Source organism: Telmatherina bonti, assembly GCF_933228915.1.
Source record: "Telmatherina bonti genome assembly, chromosome: 17".
Classification (NCBI taxonomy): domain Eukaryota; kingdom Metazoa; phylum Chordata; class Actinopteri; order Atheriniformes; family Telmatherinidae; genus Telmatherina; species Telmatherina bonti.
The window spans coordinates 10651491-10669113 of NC_136615.1; the positions used below are offsets into that span (position 1 = coordinate 10651491).

The 17623-nt window shown below is 42.7% G+C and overlaps 1 protein-coding gene across 2 annotated transcripts in view; it reads right to left on the reverse strand.

The window, feature by feature from the left end:
• Positions 1–1338: 1338 nt before the first annotated feature.
• The window catches only part of lhfpl2a (LHFPL tetraspan subfamily member 2a), a 48199-nt gene continuing 31914 nt past the window's right edge, over positions 1339–17623 (reverse strand). For both annotated transcript variants that reach the window (XM_079256500.1, XM_079256499.1), the window contains 2 exons: positions 13375–14157; positions 1339–2437 (listed from right to left, as the gene is read on the reverse strand). In XM_079256500.1, the coding sequence (XP_079112626.1) occupies positions 2181–2437; positions 13375–13795 (678 nt within the window). In that variant the 5' untranslated portion in view covers positions 13796–14157 and the 3' untranslated portion in view covers positions 1339–2180. The remainder of the gene's footprint in view (positions 2438–13374; positions 14158–17623) is intronic.

The window sequence follows — 17623 nt, forward strand, 5'->3', positions numbered from 1 at the left end:
CAGCACATGAACATCATTTACAATCCTGATTAAGTGAAAAAGAGCTAAATTAGAGAGATTTAGTGCAAACAGTTTAGGTGAGATCTCCAACGTGACCATTTTGCTACAGTTTTGTCATCTCGTCTCAGCAACTGACATGTGGGAGGCTGAGTTTTAGAGGGTTAAGATGTCGGCTTAGTAGGCTCTACTTTTCTTTTTAAATAATTAAACTCATTGACAAGAATATTATGTGGTTGTTTAACTTGCCGCCTGGTGAAGCTGTTTGGTTGGTTCTCAGCAAAAGCTGAAAAAAACACCTGTTTTAGATGCTCATTACTCAGGCTGGTGGGTTTATCAGAACTGCTTTTTCTAAAAAAAACTCTCATGTCAGAAACATGGGCTAAAACTATTTAAACTAAAATGATTTGATCCATTTTTACCACAATAAACTGATTGGTGCAGCTTCACCATTATGATTTATTAGACACTATATTATTTATTCCCTAAAATGAGTTGCTGTTATCACCCTGAGAGAAAACATGTCCCCCCCCATGTGAGGTGTGAGAGGAAACAAACCTCAGAGGCTCTGTCTCTTCATTGTGGTCCTCTCAAACCTGGAAAAGCCAAACGTCTCTGGCACTGACCCGGGCCTGAATTTCTGCTGCGCTCTTCAGATTGCACCATTTGTCATGCGCTTAATCTGGAAGCCATCAGGCGCTGTGTTTGGTTTGAGCTCAGCTTGTGGTGGAGGAAGGCAGCCACAGGGTTGTGCCAGCGGCTTCTCTGCAGTCCACACAGAGGGAAGAACATCTGCGAAGGGACTCATCTCGTGTGTGATCCCTCACTGAACTAAATTCAGGTGAAAGGGAGGGGTGGGGTCTGGCATTTGGTTTTACTGTGCACGTTACTAGATGTTAGTAGCAACGTAAATGCTGCTGTAGCTGCCTGAGAAACAACTACGCTTATTCTCTTCAGATGTAGAAAGTTTACTTCATAGAATCTAAGTTGGGATGCTAAAAATATCCTGTTGCATAAAACCTTTTTCCTAAATAGGACATTATTTGACATTTTTCATCTGAAGTACATTAGCAAAATCCAGAGTAAGATCCTGAAGTAAAAGTTTACTTTAGTAAAATGCACTTAAGCTGAATATTCAGTTTGGTTCTGCATTAGTGGAAAAAGTGATCACCCGCTGGATGGATGAACGCCCCCACACCGCCTCCTCCAGGTCCAAACCGAGGTCTCAGCACCAAGCCGGCTGCTCCACTTGTTGTACCGCCTCCCTCCTCCCTCACACAGCATTAAAAAAAACTGACACAAGCCTCCTTAGCTTTCCCTTCTCTTTATTTGTTTGGCAGAAACAAATCACAACAGATAGGATGCTATCTATGACTCAACACACTCCCTGAAACCAGACGGTACTAGCAACAGCAATACTTCATATAATCGAGCGTCCCCATTGTTCAGTCCACGTCTTTGTGCACAGATTACAGGATGTCTGCTGGAAGAGGACCAGACATTTCACAGGACTGAGCTCGCTTCATGTTACAGAGCTTCCTTTGCGTGTCGCCGTGCAGTCCAGATGAAGAATCCTTTCCACCAATACATTTCAAAGGTCTAAAAAAAACACATTGATCATTCAAATATTACATTCTGTAAGCTCTAAAGGACATCCGCTCTGAGCTAAAAGGCTGCTTATTCTGACTGACTAGTGGTTCCCTTGCTGAGTTAATACTCACACGTGGTAAATAGTTAAAAATCCAGGTTTACTGGTTGTTGTCTGGTGACAAAAACACCAGTTAAGAGTGGCAAGAGTGACATCATCAGCTGACCATCATTTTTGCAATCATAACTATATACAAAATACATATCACATTTATTTACAGGGCATGTGGCGACCATCGTGGCCCCCCACGTGTTTTAATATGAATAGAATAACAGACAGCACCTCTTGTGTCGAAGAGACGAAGGCGACACTGAGAAAAAACTTGGCACTTGTAGATTTCTCCCACAGACACACGAGACAGAGACCAAACAAGTCAGTTTTAGTGGTAAACAAGGCAGAGGCCTCCGCTTCACAGGGCAGCCTCACGAGAAGCGACAGAAGGGCAGGGGTTGATCTTCACTGGCCCGCCTCTGCCTCATTCTTCTTCTCGTTCTCCGCACACACACATAACACACACACTCCGTGTATCGGAGCCTCAGAGGAGACAAATCAGGCTCTTGCCTTCCTCTATCTCCTCCTGGACCTTGTCGCTGGAGGTGGCGATCTCAGCCTGAGCGGAGAAGACAGCGCAGATGAAGGTGAGAACGGTGCCGCCCATGGCGGTGTAGAAGGCCCAGCCCATGGAGCAGAGGCCGGCCCGGTACGGAGCTGCGTCTGGACCGCAGTAGAGCTGGACTTTGTCTGAACCCCAGCCAGCAGGGTACAGCATCAGACCCAGGATCAGGAACAGACCTGCCAGAAGGGGAAACACACAGATTCATGTCATTCATGACCGGTTTTGTGATGCTGGGATGGAAGAGAAGTTTCCTGCTAAAAACACAAGTTGTGTGTTTGCTGACGCTCTGCGCAAAGTCCTTTATGTTGTATGTGATCACAGCGTTACACTCTCAGCTGATGCAGAGGGGGTTTTGGCCACAGCAGCTAGCAAAGCAAGCAAACCCGCATGGAAACAAGCTGTTAGCCAACTGGACCAGATTAAAGCTGAAATTATTGGTCTCATGATTAAAAACATGAGCAGCTACCAAGCAAAAACTGAAAAAATTCAGATTTTTTAAAAATCTTTTTTGCATAATTTTAAATTGAATATCTTTATATTGCAGTCAATAAATCAAATAGAGACACACAATTGACATTTATTAACTGATGTTTAAAAGTAAAAAAAACTAATAAATTTATTCCAAATCAGCAGAGTACAGCTGACGTTGAAGTTTATATTCAGCTGCAGATGAGCTCAAGATGCGCGTTGGGTCTCCCAGCTTAAAAAGCATTTAAATATCCGCTCGGCACTGACTGATGGGGGTGTAAATGCTTTGCTTTACAGTGTGTAGTTTACCCTAAACAGCCCACTGGGATCTCTGTCATTATCAAGAACATGATCTTTGCATGAAGACAAATTTTTACAGGATCTTACAGACGAACTGCTGCTGATTCCAGACACATAAAACTTTTTCTTCTTTCTGTTTCAGGATCTTTGCAGCATCCTGGCAGCAACACCAACAGCACGGCTTCACCATAGCTATGAAGGATGTTATTGGCTTTTTAACCATATCCAATATACCGGTTTTGTCATTCCCATATCAACCGATACCTATATTTTTGGTGTAAGTTGTGCCGAACAACCCTGCGATGGACTAGAAACCTGTCCAGGTTGTACCCCGCCTCTCGTCCAGTGTTTGCTGGGATAGACTCCAGCTTCCCTGTGACCCTTAATTAGGACAAGCAGTAAATAAAATGGATGGATGGATAGATGGATGTGTCACATAAACAAAGATATCTGGAAAACGAAACATGACATCTCTTATATTTGGTCATCTGGAGTTAAAGAAGACAAAGCAGTTTGCTTTATAATTTGTACATACACAGTAAAGGTTGTGTCATTTAGAAAGTAAAAACCATTATGGATAATTTTCAATATTGCATTTGAAAATACAGATATTGGCTGATAACACCGAACAGCTCTAACAACTACCATTCTAACCAGTTCCCACCATTTTCTCTAATGAAACCCAACAAATAGAACAACCTGTTCAGGTCTGAGAGCATTCATATCCTTGTATATGTATGCAGCACCTTGATGGAGTAAATAATCATTCTTTTTTCTTTTTCTTTCCTTTTTTTTTTTTTTTTTTTTTTTACTTTTAAGGCACTAATTTTGCACAAACAAATAAGAGGAATCCATGTAAGTAATTTTTCTGTCATTCTCCCGTCCAGTCAGCAGTAAAAGAAGTGCTGTTTGTACAGAGTGGAAGCTAAAAGTCAAGCATTCCAGCGATGACAATCATTTTCAAAAAACAGACAATATTTCCTGCAGAAGTGCCATCTCCAAAAACAGTTACATCAAGTTGATTTGACCTCCTGATTTCCTGCACGGAGTAGGACCCAAGTGAGGAAGGAAAGAGCAACCAGGCTTGAATCTTGACACACAACCCCATTGGGGCAGAAACGAGAGAACAACAGGAAAAGGTAGCCGATGTGCTGGTGGACTTTCCCGCCTGCTCCTGGCGTCCTGCGTCTCAGTGGAAGGATGGGGTCCCTTCCTGTGTTGCTGTGACCCACTTCCAACACTTTCTGCCTTGCTGACTCGGCTTCTACTTGATCTTCTAGACGTGCAGAGCGGGCTTTGTTTTCAACGTAACGTCATTATAAACAAAGCTGAAGGTTGGGCCAGCCAGACGAGGAGCCGGCCGCCAATCAGAGCTCAGGAGGAAACGTTTACAGGAACACGACTGCAGAAAATAAATGAGGCCGAACTGGGAATGAGGATTTCAGCTGTAATGTTTTCACCCAGCTCTTTCACTGAGTGGGCTTCGTAACAACAAGGAGGTGAAACTGTGTTTCTCCCCTGATCTCTCTTCCTTTCTCCTCACTTCCTTTCTTCCTCCTCCCTCTTAAAGCACCCAATATCGTATTAAACAAGGAAATGAAAACTAGGTCATAAATTCTTTCCACATGTTGCTGCAGTGTCCCGACGTCCAGACCGGCTCTCGTGATGGATTGAAGGCATGGTTTTAATTCACAACCCCACCCCTTTGAAGAACCCCCTCCTCCTCCTTCACCTCCTCTTCCACACATGCTCTCTTTCCCAGACCCTCCATCTCCTCCACCTTACTGCCTTACAACCCAACATCCGGCTGAGCTCCACCCTCATTCAGCTCCACCGCTCCCCTCTGCACCGTCACTTTTCTGCATTAACTTCTAAACAGTCAAATTTGCACCATCAATCCGTTACTGGATGCTTCCCTCCCCCTTCTGGTGTCCAACCCCTTGCAGCCTCCATCCTGCGATGCTGCAGGTTTGTTCTCGAAGAAATCTGGCAACTTTTCTCCTTTCTTGGAAATAAATAAGAAGCAGCTCCACCACTGGAGGAAGGAAAAGAGGAAATGATGGCAAAAGTGGGGATTTTCAGACAAGAGAGTCTGGTTTTACCCTGTTTCACAGTGGCATGCAAATATCTAGCTCTCTTATTCCATTTGTAACAAAACTTTTTAACAAACATTTCAACATTGAGCATGCAAAAATCAAAGCTTTCAAAGTCTGGAAAGGTTACAGGATGAATTTAAATACTTATCTAATCCTTTTTAGTCCATGGTAGCTTAGAAATGGAAAAGCATACCAGGTATCCATAAGGAAATACATCCCCGTTTAAAAAAAGAACAATGGAAGGATTTTATTGAAATATAAATAAAAACAGAATACAACAACTTGGAAATCTCATAAATAAGATGTTTTTACTGAGACAAAATTATGAAAAATATGAGCTTATTTTAATTTTATGGCTGCAAAACATCTAAAAAAAAGTTGGATCAGACGCAAACAAAGGCTGGGAAAGCAGGAGGCACGGATGAAAAGACAAGTGAATGAGAATCTGGCAACTAATGACGTGGATTGGCAACAGGTCGGTGTTTTAGAAGCATGGTCTCTAAGCTGTAAAGGTGACCAGAGGTTCACCGATCTTTAAAAAACTGTTTCAAGATTGTAAAGATCCCCCCATCCACAGCAGTGGTCGACAGTCTTCGAGAGCCGTCAGGTTTTAGTGTTCCCCTCTTACCGCACACCTGAATCAAATCAGTGGCTAATAAACAGGCTGTTGCAGAAGTTGACAAGTTGTTGGAGAACCTTTTCATTTCAATCAGGGGTGTTTTACCAGAGAAACACTAAAAACCTGCAGGATAATTGATCCTGAGGACTGGAGTTGGTGACGACTGATCAAACAAAGATTTAGAGATTTAAAAGGAATCTCTGTGCGCCAAGGACAAGGATGGAGGACAAAACTGGACTGTGATCTTTGGGCCTTCAAGTGGCACTAATTAAAAACAGACATGACTCCTTTGGAAATCAATGCACAGCCTCAAGAAAGACTTGAGGAAAAACTGTATTAAATCACAATTAATCGCTATCAACCCGTCTGTTTCTACTGTTCCGTAAGATTCTTGAATTTTCTTGCAAAGACGGATTTTTCCCAGATTTCTTTGTTTTTTTTTTGTTCACAGCAAGGGTCATTGTAAAGCCTTTCCATTTCTTGAAATACTCCATCATATAATGATGTTAGCTTCGGATCATTATCCTGTTGTGGAAGCCTTCTTCCTTTCATCCCATTTCATCACTTTCTGATCCGCAGGTGAATCTGTTCATCAATCACTCAATGAAAATTGTCAGCATTGCTGCCTGTAACACAAGCAAAGATCATGATCAAGTCACCATGTGCTGAACAGCTGGGGTGGGGGCTTTTCTTTCATGAAAGCTGCACCGGTTTTCTCCAAACACACCTTTCCTCATCGTGGCTGAAAAAGTCATTAGTCGTCGTTTCTGATATGCTTCAGGTATTTTTAAGACTCTGATGGAGAATTTTGTTGTAAGGATGCAGGAAATGGTTTTCTGATGAGTCATCTATGAAAGCAGTCAGACTTTCAGCAATTCTTGCACTTCATAAGAAGTTTCCTTGTGAACTTTTCATCTTTTAACCCAAACTGCTAGCTAATTTGATTGTTACAATTAGCACTTAGCACTAAGGTACTGAACTCAAACTCTGCTAGCACTGAAAAATCCTTTCAGGTTTTACAAACGATGATGTTTTACAAGTCACCTGCTAAAGTAGCTTCAAATCCAAAATAAAGAGATGATTTTGTGCAAGTCAGATGCTTGTCTCCAACAACGTTCCTACCTTTCATGCTGTGCTGAGGGATTTCATGTATAGATTTATGTGTCAATTAAGAGAGTCAACAAATGCAATTGTATGGCTATATTTATTGGAAAGTTGGAGAACCTAGCCCAGCCCTTTGCAACAAACTTTATGGTATTAATTCTTTGTATTATAATATAGGTGATATAATGGGGTGGGAAGGGAGTAAACAAAAAAAAAAAAAAAAAAAGCCTGTAGCACTTCATGTAAGGACCTGCGTCCAGCTGGACAGTCCACTAGCATCTTCCTACGATGTCCTCTACTGTTTGATTTTGTGCTTGTGTTGTTCTCACTCATATGTAAGTCGCTTTGGATAAAAGCGTCTGCTAAATGACTGTAGAATAGAATAGAACAGAATAAAATAGAATAGAATAGAATAGAATAATAGTTATGACTGAGCCAAAATGAAGTGACACAAGGTATTTCTCCTGTTTCTGGAAGCACTGGAATGAATGTCTGTCTTTACGGATGTTTTTATAATTATGTGTGTGTATATCATAGACTGTATATAAAGAGATGGACGGAGTCTCCGTGACGTCACCCGTAGGTTTCTGAAGAGCTGAATTGAAGCTCGGTGGGCGGTTCCTACCGTCGCCATGTTGGCAGCGTCATGCGCGTCATCTCGCCCGGAAAATACAAATATGGGCAAAGAGGTGGAGCTGAGAGGGGAGCCATGAGTGTCATGGCGGATGATTGACATCGAGCGAACTCTGAGCTTTCTGTAGCTAAAAGCTAACCGAGCTAACCCCGAGAAAACGGGAGCTAACCAGCTAACGGAGGTAAGCGGGCTAAAGCTAAGTCACGTTGTTAACCGGCTAAAAACCGCGGTTGTTCTACGTTCTTCTTACTTGAAGCGAGAGATCGGTACCTGTCAATCAAAAGGACACGCCCCTAAATATGCTGAACTCGGAGATTAAATTACTTTTAAACGGGCAAGTTAAAAAAAATTCACTCCCCCCACAGTTGTCATAAAAGTAAACCTGACCTATTAAACTGAAAATGGATTTTTGAACCAGGCTGTAAACATGTTTATTTCTGCTGTGAAGTTGGTCTTTTTAACATGGGAGTCTATGGGGATTTGCTCTGTTTTGCAGCCCCTAGTGGATGAAGGGGGAACTGCAGTTTTATGCACTTCCACATAGGCTTCACTTTTTACCGCCGGAGGTTTCCGCTTGGTGTATATGTAGGCTATGTGTCTAAACATGTGTGGTTTTTCTTTTTTTTTTTCTTATTAATTGCTGATATGGACCGATGTGTCTGGAATAAAAACTAAATGAAATGAAATGAAATTAAAAATTAAATGAAATGAAATAGTCCAAACATGCTATAGCATTTCTCCACAGCTTCAAAATTATTCAATGATTAAAAAGGTTTCCAGTCTGTTCCTGTTTCCACTGCACTCCTTTATGTCATCATTATGAAACAGCCACACGTCCTGTGTAAGCACATTTAGCCAGGAAAAATCTATTAAATCCTCGGGAATCCTGTTTCTTATTAGTCACAGCTAACAGGTCTGCTTCCCTTCTTTGCACAATACATGACATCTTCCGTCAGAATTATCATCACTCAATAACGCGGCTCAGATTCCTGTAAGAAAGTGTTTCGTTTTCATCACTTCCAGTCTGCAGCTTAGTCATGGTCTATGGTTAAACAACTTATAATAAGGTCTGTGACTCACGGCTGGAATGAAACTTTATGGTGGGTAATAAAGGCATACGACGCTGGACGCACAAGAATCGGAGACAGTTTTACAGCTGAGTTTGTTTGGCATCTTGTCTCTAATCCTTTTTTTGCTGAAGGTTGATGGGAGTGACGCTGAGCAATGAGGGCATTTCAGTAAACGTACAGAGAATTCACTTATAGGTAGTCTAACTGGCGTATAACAATCCTTTAGGGGCCTTAAAACGCGCACAGACAGGATGTAAAGTTTACCCGACTGACCCTTAGCAGAAGTCTGTTTTAGCCATTCTGTTACATAAAATTCAACTTCAGCTCAAATCTGAAAACCACCTAAGCTCGAAGCATCAGCAGCAGCAGCGTGCAGCCATCAGAAAGTGTGTCACGAGGGCACAAAGAGAGCAAAAAGTAAAAAGTCCAAGTGACATCAGTCTATGCGAAGTCGAGGTTAATTAGGTTGGGAGTCACTCCAGAGCAATGACGCCAGCATCTCTGGCAGCAGCATCACAATCTCCCCATCTGAGGTCAATCTCTTCCCCAAACATCTGCCACTCGGGTTCAGCTTTCTCGGCATGCTTTCTGGAAATAATGATTAGTAGAAAGTCGTTTTGGTGGATGTCAGCGAGAGCGAGAGCGATACCAGCGTCAGGGAGAGGCAGCACACTCTGGCACACACAAGCATCACAGCCAGGCTTTTCCTCTGCAGGAAGAAAGGCTGGCTGCAGGTGAGATAAATAAACCAGAGTGGTCAGACTTCAGCTGCAGGGTTGCAAAGGAAACTCTCCTGCCTTTAAAGTCTTTTTGAAGCTCCTCTCACCCCCTTTCCTCATCCGCATCCTCATCCTCTCCACATTTCACCTCTGTGCTGCATTTCCTTACTTTTATCACTGAATCTGTTCACAAACAGTTACTAAATGTTTTGTACATATTTTACTTCCGTATCTGCAGCTGTCAAGTCAAAGATGGGAGCCACAATTGGTCGTAGCAGCTTTATATCTCCGCATGCTTGAGGTGCTTTCATGTGACTTCAGGCAAACTACTCAGTGTATAAAGATTTGTTGTTTCTCTTCTTCGGCAGGAAAACTCGGGCGAGGAACGGATGATCGGGTGTCAAAGTAGCAATATGATCCAAATGCTTCATAAACATGGAGGAGAAAACTATGAAGTTTGATAAATAAAGCTGTTCATTTCCATTTCTTCTTGCTTTTGCTGATTTAATCTAAATGCTCTTGGAATTTAAGCCTCATTTTGATTAGAAATCAAACCTCTAAATTGTTATTTTGTTTGATAAACTATAGCTTGTTACTGACTGCAGTCTTTTTACAGGCTTTAACATTTATTACAGTAAACTTGAAGCAAATTCAGCAGCTGCTGCCACATTTAAAATTAAAGAAAGACATAAAGTTAACTGGATTTGTAGAACTTGTTCCTTATAGATCAGTGAAAGGGAGACGTGTTTGGAAAATTAATCTGCAACTGATTTGAAACACTGACAAAAACAAAGCAGAAATATCTGGAATCCAGTGGTATTTTTTAACATTGCATCAGATCTTTTCTACACTTTCTAAACTGTGAGGCATCCTGTAGTGACGTGGTGCGTTCAAAACCTTTCTCACAAGTCAGGATGCCATGTGATTATTCAAACAGAGGCGGATGCTGAGCTGCTGGCTGGGGATTCCCATCAAACTGTCCTTTTTTTTTTTTATTATTATCTACATATTTTTACTTAATAGTTCATTTGGTAGCAACATGTCTTTACATTTAATCAGCCAGAAGAATTACAAGAAACCAGATCTTTTGTGCTTCCTTGTGAACAAACTTTAAAATGTAGCTTTCCATCATAAGGACTTCTCATGAACAATGAGCTTAAAGGGCCAGTGTGTTCGAGATACTGACATCTAGGAGTAAAGATGGACATAGAAACACCAAACACAGTTGTGGATTCTAAAGAATATCTATCTATTCATCCATTTTCTTCACCACCGAGTCCAGTTCAGGATGGCGGGATGCCAGGAATCATTGGGCGAGAGGCAGGGTACATCCTGGACAGGTCGCTATGGCATCACAGAGCCAACACAGACACACAAACAACCATTCACACACACACATTTAGAGCAACCAATTAACCTAACATGCATGTCTTTGGACCATGGGTGGAAGCCGAAGTACCTGGAGAGATGGGGAGAACATGCAAATTCCACACATAAAGGCCACCGTTCAAAAAAATATGATTAATTATTATTAAGTTGTAGTCAGACTCCTCCACAAATCTTTCCCAATCATCGGTCATCCTCAACAGTGGGTCTGAAACTGGACTTTGCTTCCTGAGAAACCACTCGGCTCAGATTCGATCTTGACAGAAACCTCTCATACATCCTTGTTGTCAGCCTGCATGTTCGCAACACGGTTACCTTCTCCATTAAAAAGCAACGATATCAGCTATTTTACCCCCCAAACTAGAGCTCGAGTAACCTATTTTAAAAAGCTTTTGATAAACAGCAGCTGTAGGAGAAACTAAAAGGATTGAATAGATCATGATTACAAGAAAGATCTTATTCAAGATGACGATCAAGAATATTGCAGACATGGATGTTTATAAAATCCCAGAAACACACCAACGTTTAAAAACAGCATTCAAATGAAACTATTTCCAGCTTATTGTTTAAAAGTCCTTCAAAGCATCCATTCATCATTCAGTTTACAGCTCAAAACGTCCTTCACCAGCCGCCCACCTTTTTCTGTTTGGCCCTGCACCAGATAAACAGCGGCGGGGGAGGACGGCCATAATCACCGGAGAGCCGGGAGCAGAGAGGAGGCTCAGCGAGCATGACTTCACAGCCTCCTCCTCGCCTCCATAATTCACCACAGTGCGTCAAAGTGGCCCAAGACCTGGCCTCAGACACTGAACCACAAGCCCAGGACACACACCCTTCGCATATAAACACAGATACGCATGCGTGCTCGACCTTTTTTCTCCTTTTCATTAGAAAGGACTCCAGCTGACGGGGTAAACATTTGGGTAGCAGTCGCTCCAGGTGATGACAACAAAGATAACTTCGGCTTGGATAAAAGCTCGTTGAAGGCTCTGCAGGAAAAGAACACATAATTCTAGCGCTGGGAGTTGTGGTGCCCGTAATGAATGTGTTCAGCTGAGAGCAGAGCTTTTCATTTACCTTGATGCATGAAGGACGCCGCAGGAATGAACTGAAACAATACAGCTGGATGAAGGTGAATGTATTTACATCAGAGAGTGAAACACACGCAGGTCTTTCCGATTCCGGCCACTTAAAAGCAAATGAAAACTGTAAAGGATAACATGTGCTAGTGATTTTAAGGAGATGATTCACTGCAAAGTGTGTGTGATTTGACCTGTTGATATGAACACAAAAGACACAAAACAACCACAAACAGTCCAAACAACTGCCAATAAATTAAATCAACCACAAAGACCTGCACAATGACCTCAGATACACACAAAACTAACCCAAACGGCCATAAAGACATGCAAAAATCACACATGACAGACACTCTACACGACCACAAAGACACTGAAGCAACTTTAAACAGATAAAAAGCAAAAGGAATAATATAAAACAAGAGACCTGAAGTAACCACCGAGTCAAGTAAAATCAGCCAATAAGACCTTTTACACAACAGAAAAGAGATTTAAAATAATTTCAAGTAGAAACTCTTCAGATTCGAAACAATACATTTCTTAAGATAGACCTGCTAGCATGTTATTATGGAGCGTGTCTTTCTTGTCCAAAACAAAATGATCACAAGAGTCCTGTAAGTGTCTCGTGATTGGGCTAAATAAGGAGCACGTCTTCCCAGATTTGTCTGAGGGGATGACTGATTTAGAAAAGCCTTCACTCAAGTTATTATTATTGTCTGGTTTTGGTCATTTACATGAAAGGGAACTTAACCCTCTGGGGACCAAGGGTATTTTAGAGAAATAAACCTGACTATTTTTTTAGTTTAAATGCTAATAAACACCACCTTTCAATGCCCCGTAATGTCCTATACCTTGTTTTTATTGGGTTTTTTTTTCTTATTTTGAATTGAAGTATCATAAACTGCTATGTAAATGAGGCTCCTTTGCTTGAAATAAAGAGTATTATAATTTCAAAGCATGACTAAAGGTACAGAAGGGGACTGAAGCACCGCAGCTTTCCGAAATCACTGTCAGCTGCACACACTGTATCTGTTACCAAGTTATACATCTGTTACGACACCGTTGTGTCGTTAATGTTGAAATAAACTACTTGAGTAATGCAAATGTTTGTTTGAGCAATTACTCATGGTATGCGTGCGTAAAAGCTGTTGTTTTCATCATTTATCGGCCTTGTAAATACAGAAAGCAGCTATCCGACTGCTAATGACACGATGCAGAGTGATTGACACCGTTTGGAGGCGTTTCCTGAGGCATCATCGGCTCTGATTGGACAAAAACACGTGTCATGTGCCAAAGACAAAGGCTCTGATTGGAACACCTATTTTGACACAACACTGTATCACTTATGAATGGGCTACAGTGATGCCGGAACTACCGTCTGAAAGGAGTCTCCCGATTAAGAGGGGGGAAAAAGTAAGTTTCTATCTTTTATGGTTTGACAGATATGCTCGATTAAACACAACATGGTCCCTGGCATCGCCAACGATGCCGGCGTCCCCAGAGTGTTAAAACGACTGTCCTGACAGGTCAGTGTCATGCTTCTGTATCTGACCAGGAGCTCACGTGACTTCAACATTATAAGAATAAAGGAACTGAGACTCTTTTGGTCAGCGTTAAGCGCTGAAACCTTCCTCTCACCTGCTATTCCCTGCAGCAGTCCGCACACATTGAAGATGCTCTTCTTCATGATGCTTTGGAAGCACATGGTGAAGACCGAGATGAACGCCACGGCACACAGCAGCAGGATGCCCGCCGCCAGGAAGATGGAGGTGGCCTGCCAGAACCCGCTGGCGATTTCTCCGAAGTGAACGGCATACGGTCCGCACAGTATCCCCCGCTGCATGTGGGGCAGTTTAATGCAGCGGCCGTAGATGCCTAAAGTGGGTCTGTAGGCCTCGCCGGCTGCGGTGGCCCCATGGGGGCCGATGACAGCATCGGGGGTGCGGGGGTATCCCACCAGCCAGTCAGTGCTCATGAAGGCGATGAGCTCTCCGAACGCGGCCACAATACTAAGCAGAGTCCACAGCATGGAGCGGCAGGTGACAATGACATGGCACATGCTGAGAGCCGAAAGAGGAGGGTTGTGGGTAGAAACGCTTTCAAAACAGCCGAGGTTGTGATCCTTCTCCGGTGGAGGCGTGGGAGCGAGTGAAGCCTTCCCAGGAAGGACACGATGACACGGCGACACAGAAAGTTCACGTCAATGATTCACAGTGGTCGACTTCCCCCTTTTCCTCGCCACTCGGGTCGCGTCTTATCTTCTGTTCTGTTCTGTTACAGCTTTTGTTCCTCCTCCTTGAGCTCGCCCTCCTTCAGATGGCTCGTTCTTCACACTCTTCTGCTGCTTCCTGGTTTTTGGTGTCTACATTGTACTGAAGTGGTGTTCCCTGAGCCAGCCCGCTGGCGTCACATCAGACACACCTAAAAGATAAAACAGAGAGACGCAAGAACAAAGTCAGCACCGTAATTGTATGCATGAGATGTAATTGCACGTATAAAAGAAGCAGTCATTCCTGCTGTGTGTGAGGGAGTCACGCTCCTGGTTCTCCTGTCATATTTGTGGATGAGGATGGTGTGCAGAGGGGAGCAGAGAGAGGAGGAAAGGAGGCTGCTGATCTTTAAGAGGGAGTCTAATGAGTTGTGGAGAGATGTGTTTGTTTGAAGTGGGCCTCTTCCCTTTTCACTGTGTTTATGTTTAAGGATTTGTGTTCAGGCCACTTGGACTGCTCTCCAGTCCCCTGTGGATCATCGTGACTGAAAGTTGTAAAGAAAAAAGAAAAAAAAAGGAGAATCAGGAAAATTTATGCACATGTCCGCCTGTGTTTTCTTGTGGAGAAAGAAATGGGAAGGTTAAAATAGACGTGGAAAGAGCGGAATGAAAAGCGGATGCAGACGGAGGGAAAAACAAGCCGGAGGCCTCTCATCAAGCAGCCCACACAGCTGACCTGGGGTCAGCCAGCAGTTGATAACAAACCGGCCGCCCTGCTGTCAAATGACCGCTGATAACCTCGGTCACATCAGCTCTGCTGAGTCAGTGACACGACGGCCAGGAAGGTAGCAGCCACATCTGTCACAGCTGGATTAGTCTTCCAGCCGATACTGCGCGGGATTATTCATCATTTCATGTAAATCATCCATCTTCTGCCTTCCAAAGCTGAAACTGAAAAGCTTTTCTAGGATGGCATGACTGAAGACATTACAGAAGCTTTTTATGATGGTTGCATGTGCCGTGGCTGTCAAGATGCTCTGTGGGGTCTTTAAAATGCTTCATAATACTGCACTCAAGGTCAGACCGCTCCCCATCTGAGTCAAGAAGACTGACTCACACAGAAGCTGGTTTCTGTAGGGTTTTCTTAAACCAAATGGATTACTATGAAGCTTGCTTCAACTGGTTATGCTGGTCATCTTGCACGTGAGCTGGGGTTGACAACCAAGTGGCTTTCAGCCATTAGCTGTAGAAATTCTGACAATTCAATTCAATTCAACTTTATTTAAAAAGCGTCAAATCACAGCAATGCCATCTCGAGACGCTTTACAGACAGAAAAAAAAACATAATGAAAGCCAATTCATAATAGCCTATATAAGGAAACCAACAGATTAGTTGGAGGATCCAACTCAGTCTCCCATCCTGAGCAAGCACACTGGCGACAGTGGGAAGGAAAAAACTCCCTTTTCATGTAGGGACATTTTGATTGGTTCACTTACTTCAACTGATGCTGCATTTTCATTGGTGATGTTACGCTGTACGCTTCAAAGATTGTAAACCACAATTCTGTATCTCCTTCTTGAAATTTAATTACATTCAGCAGGAGGTAACAGGCTTAAAATAAAACGACTAACAAAACAAAGCTGAAACTAAATCACAGTGTTGTCACATCTGTTTTAACAGCAGGAAATCAATATTTCATTCTTTTAAAATCATTATTAATATCAATACACATCATATTATGTTTAAAAGAAGGTCATTGATGTCATTTTAGAATATTCTGGATAAATTGCAGTGATTCTGAATGAAGATTATGACAAAGCAAAGCAAATAAATCATTAAAAACATTGAGATGAAAATAATTTCTTTGAAAATCGATGTATTTTAGCTTTGTAATGAAACATGATTTTGTGCTAAAGTAAGGTGAGCTATTATCACACTGTGTGGGATTTTTATCCCCTAAATAGTTTCAGCTGACAATAAAATCGCTACAAAACTGTAAAATGTTTTCAGATTGTTAAAACGAGAAATGCTACTTTATAAAAGAATAAAGAACTTTTTTTTAATTATGGTGTCTTTTCAAGCTCCTCTGTGGAACTTCAGAAGACCTCTGGGGACTAAACAAACAAATTTTGTGACTTAACTAAAGTCTGAGATTTTATCTACGACAGACGTTAATAAACGTAAGCTGAGCATACGTTAAAGCAGGAGTTGGAATGCCAGAGAAGATTAAAAGGTGCTTATACAAGTCTTTGTGCTTATGCTATAAATACAGCTCTGGGCCAAATATCTTCCTTTTTAGTTTTGGTTTTTTTTTCTGTGTCAGTTTCCCCGCTGCCTCCCGGGAGTCTGTTAGTCATTCTCCAACCAGATCTTGGCAGCGCAGCAGAGGGAACTGGGGACCACTGTTGACACGTGTGCCGCCCGCACCATAACATTTCCATCCCTCAGTCCCTGGTATGCCGTCACAGCAAGGGATGGAGGGAACGTTTGTCTTATTCTGGTCACATCCCAGAGACTCCTACTCAGTGTGTGTGTGTGTGTGTGTGTGTGTGTGTGTGAGTGAGAACATTACACAAACTTTGATCTTCGTCATCCAGTTGAGATATCAACAACAGTCCTCCTTTTCTGTCCCTGTTTCCAGCGGACAAAATGACCCAGATCTGTGGTCTGCTGCAGGGCGGTGTGTGAGTGTCTGCCTTTGTGTGTGTGTGTGTGTGTGTGTGTGTGTGTGTGTGTGTGTGTGCAAGCTAACGCTGAGTATGTTCACACTGTTTAAAACAGATGAGCTCATAAGAGTGCGCCCAGACAGCAGCCTCTGTAGAGCTGGACGGAAGTTAACTGCATGAATCACAGGCGTTCTCATTGCCTCACTATGAACACATGTAGAGTCACAAATGGCACTTCTTTTTGCCCCCTTTGCACACAGACAGTTGACGTCCAAGCAATGTTTTGACAAGACAGATATTTGATGTTAGGATTTGAGGCAGACAGGCCGTTCGAAGGGTTGGGGTCAGACATTTGCCGGCCTGTTGCAAAGGACTAATTCCTCACTGACAGGAATATTGTTGGAAAACACACCGGAGCTGAAACAATCCGAACCAGCTGGAGGGATGCGGAGCTTTGACGACCTGGATACTTAACCTTTAACCTTGCTTAGCTTCAGTGTTTGAATCATGCGCCAACTGGGTCTCAAATTCTCTTGAAGTTGCCTTGAATGCAAGTTAGTCGATGTAAAACAAGTCTGGTTCTATTATTGTTCCTGGTATTTGTGACAACATGAGCCCAGACGTCTGCCCAGTCTTTCCAGACAGACAGATTTGAGCCGTTACCATGAACTCAAGTTTCCCAAGATAGAGCGAAGCCCCCGCTGTTCATACATGTGAAGCCTTAGGGGGGGAATTTATGCTCTCCAATACTGTGTGTGAGTGACCATGGGGAAGATGGAGGATTATTCAAGGCTCAGCTTACAATGAAAGAAGAGTTTACGGCTGTTAGACTGCACCCGCCACACCCCGCTGACCCCAAGAACTAATCCCTAAGAGTACCAATACATATGACACTCCCATCTACTGACACATGTGCACCCAAAAGCTGAAAGAAAACTTCAGCTGGTTGTGATGAAAGAATATAATCAGCAGCTGATTTTCTGGCATCAGTTGAAGGAAAAAGATGCAGCG